At 36.9% G+C, this 4,015-nt stretch overlaps 1 protein-coding gene across 1 annotated transcript; it reads right to left on the reverse strand.

Annotated features, from left to right (window-relative positions):
* Positions 1-462: 462 nt before the first annotated feature.
* LOC132116514 (proteinase-activated receptor 2-like) lies at positions 463-2,084 on the reverse strand. The gene is made up of 2 exons (XM_059525400.1): positions 1,811-2,084; positions 463-1,663 (listed from the first exon to the last, which is right to left on the reverse strand). The coding sequence occupies exons 1-2, from the start codon at positions 1,884-1,886 to the stop codon at positions 528-530; spliced, it is 1,212 nt and encodes a 403-aa protein (XP_059381383.1). The 5' UTR covers positions 1,887-2,084; the 3' UTR covers positions 463-527.
* Between the last annotated feature and the right edge of the window lie 1,931 nt (positions 2,085-4,015).

Here is a 4,015-nt window from a genome sequence, read left to right on the forward strand (position 1 = left end):
TCCAACATTTGCATCACAGACAAGCATGGTTAGACTTAATTATGGCTATATAATACAGTTATGTACAAAAATAAGTCATTGTGGCTAACAGGCAAAAACAAAAATATCGCTAATCAGTTTTGAAACAAAAGAAAAATATTAAAAATGGAACAAATTCTGGCTAAAAGATCATTTTTACCCATTAAATGCTGGCAAATTCACATGAAATATTTCACAAAGCCCATCTGAACAATATTAAATGTAAAAACTGAATGTTCTGCCATGGACTCATTGGCTTCACAACCCTGAGTTTTAAATTAAACGCCACAGAAACAAAGACTGTTCTGTTCAAACTCCTCCTTCAGCTTTGGGGTTTACGAAGGTCTCTGAAGGTAAATGTCTTCAATAACTCTTCAATCTGCTCTCAGACAGTTTCAGCATCATCCAATGGAGAACACAGATCATGAATATGAAGTAAAATCGTATATATATTCCACATAGAAATACATAAACTCACTTCCATCATGGTCCATGTCCATCTGCTCTCATCAGTTGCTGCTTTCTGTGTTGCCTGTGCTGAAAGTATAGGTCTTGGTCGGTTTAGAATACTTGAATGAGTTAAACGAGGCCCTCATCCTCTTCACCGTGCGACTGCTACGGCACAGTAGCGTGTTCTTGACGTGCTCCCTGAACTCATCCGAGACGTAATAGTAGATGAAAGGGTCCAAGCAGCTGTTGAGACTGGCCAGGCTCAGTGTCATGATGTAGAAACCATAGCCATTATTGACCTGGCCATTTTGCAGGAGAGCGTAATGCACAACCAACATCACGTTACTTGGGATGAAGCAGATCAAGAACGTTATGAGCACCGTAAGGATGAGAACCACAGCTCGTTGGCGGCTTTTTCCAGCATTCCCCTCGACTGTGGGATTCCCAAGTGAGCGAAGGAGAAGAATATAAGCTGCAATGATGACCAACAGTGGGATGAAGAAGACAAGACCTGCCATCACCATAAAATAATAATAAGGCAGCTGAACATCCAGGAACACATTGCCAGATACAAAGTTCTCCATATGGATAATACTGACGTCGTGGCAGGTGGTGATCTTGAGGAATGAGAGTTCAACGGTTTGCTGGTACAAGTACAAAGGTGTAGTACTGACACAAATGAAGATCCAGATACAAACAGATATGATGATAGCAAACTTGTTGTTTTTTCTTTGCTGGGAGAGCGGGTGAGCGCAGACCCAGTACCGCTGGATGCTCAGACAAGTGATGAAGAGGATGGAGCAGTACATGTTGCCGTAGAAGAAACCCACAAAAACTTTGCACATCCCTTCACCAAAAGTCCAGTTATTTCCTTTCAAATGGTAAACGATCTTAAGAGGGGTCCAGATGACAAACATCAGGTCAGCCAGTGCTAGGTTGGCCATGTAAATGGTACCAGGGTGAATTTTCTTTGACCTGAACAGCAAGACATATATAGCCATCGCGTTGGTTGGTAGCCCCACAGACAAAACAATCATGTAAATAACTGGCAGGAGGATAGTTGTGAGACTGCTCTGTAGTGTATTAGTGATAAGATCAATGTCGAATTTGTCTGAATAGTTGAATCTTTTGTCTGAATCGTTGACAGTTTTGTCTGGGGAATCCACAAATATTAAACCTCGAGGTTTGGGTTCAACTGGAAAAAAACACATCGATTGTGAATCTGATTGTAAATTCTAAATGATTGAATTACAAACAACAGTAGGCCTACATTTGAAAAACAAGTAGGCCTACCTAAGCTACACAATTTGTTAGAAAATAAAGACGAATTAAAGCGACTAACCTGGATCCGCCGATGCAAAAGTTAGCAGTACACAGGAGAAAATAAACAAGATGCTATAACTTGCAGACACAGCCATAATTCGTGTTTTTCAAACTTCTCGGTATTTCCCAAAGTAAAAGAAGACCGGATCTTGGAGCGTTGAATGAGCTCTGTTGTTCCTCTAACTGAAATGTTCTTGGTCTATTTAAAAGAATGAAGGACACACCTTCTGAGAGCGAGGTGTCTCCTTTACCTGCAGGTCCTCACACGCTCGACGCGGCGCGCCCCGGTGGTGGGATCCTGCTGCTGCGCGTGAGTTTCGAGCTCTGACCGAAATCAACGTGATCTGAGCGTCGCCAAATATGAAACCAAAGTAAAGTAAATACAGGTAAATTTGGTACAAGTAAAGGAAAGTGTGTATATATATATATATATATATATATATATATATATATATATATATATATATACAGACACACACACACACACACTTTACAAATGATGACAATATAAAAATACACAAGAGATGAATTGTAACAAAATTAGGAAATGCTTGTGATCTGCACGCACATCAGACATGATGGAAAAGACACGTAATGTTGGCAATTTGTTTTATGTTTCACCAAAATGCATCCCTGTCCTGCTAAAATACAACAGAGATAAGAGATATTATGATTCTCCAAAAACAAAAACTTTATTCATACAAACTTATTTCAGTCAACACATTCTATTACTACAAAGTAAGTGCCAATGCTGCATCCCAGCACACATGATACGATGATGCACTGTGTCTCTCAGTATCTGGCTGACATGAATGTGCATGATTTGTGGTATAACTTTTGTGTCCGTGGTTAAAATTAGATGTTCGTGCCCTCATGTAATCAATGCAATTGTGGTGTGCGTCATGGCAGGCATGGTGTACTGGTGTGTTCCCTGCGCAGACTCATGGGCATGATTGAGAGCAAACGTGAGAGGTCATGGGCCTACAGCAGGGGGAGACCAATTAAAAAAATAAAAATCTCCAAAAAGTGCTAGTTTTATTCATATATAGCTAAAATAAAAAAGTCGCAGCTATGAGAAAGTAGCTACATTTGGTGACAAAATCCCAAATTGGCAACACTGGAGGACAGTCCAATGCTTAACATCACCCTTTTAATGACAATAGCTACTGCTATTTAAAGGCTATTTACCTGCCATTTTTTAAAACAAGTCAGATTCTTGCTAAATGTACTCTTTCTTTTAATTTGTCATTTCATCAAAATGACATTACACAATCACGTCCCTGTTCTCAGACCACAACATACAGTGTTGTAGTGTACTTACACTAAAACTAAAATTATAAAAAAATCACTTAATATAACCTGATAAAAAAACAAAACAAAAAAAAAAACCTTGGAGTAAAATTTGACTATAATATTGAACTAGAATATGTTTAAGAATTCTAAAACTGAAAATAATAGTAAACCTTTTGGAAATATTAAAACTTAAACTAAAATTAATAACAGCTGAAAATATGAAAACAAATTTAATCCAAATATCAATACATAGGCCCAGCGGCGTAGCCATCTTTTCAGAAGTGAGGGGGACAGAAATCACACACACACACACACACACACACACACACACACACTCACACACACACACACACACACACACACACAGACATACATATATATATATGTGTGTGTGTAATTTCATTATAATATAACATTTCTGTAATCTATATAGCCTAATAGTCAACAGTTTTTTAACAGTAAGATTTTTAATGTTTTGAAAGAAGTCCCTTCTGCTCACCAAGCCTGCCTTTATTTGATCCAAAGTACAGCAAAAGCATTAATATTGTGGAATATTTATACTATTTAAAATAACTGTTTTCTATCTTAGTATATTTTAAATCTAATTTTGTTCCTGTGATCAAAGGTGAATTTTCAGCATCATTCATCCAGTCTTCAGTGTCACATCCTTCAGAAATCATTCGTAATATGCTGATTTGCAGATTATCAATACTTAAAACAGATGAGTACATTTTCTTCAGCATTCTTTGATGAACAGAAGGATCCACAGATCAGCATTTATGAGAAATAAAAAGCTTTCGCAACATTATACACCATATAATTCAAAAGCTTAGTATATATATATATATATATATATATATATATATATATATATATATATATATTTATATATTGTTAAATAAATTATAGAAATTAATACTTTTATTCTTTA

This window comes from Carassius carassius, chromosome 36, assembly GCF_963082965.1.
Source record: "Carassius carassius chromosome 36, fCarCar2.1, whole genome shotgun sequence".
Lineage (NCBI taxonomy): Eukaryota > Metazoa > Chordata > Actinopteri > Cypriniformes > Cyprinidae > Carassius > Carassius carassius.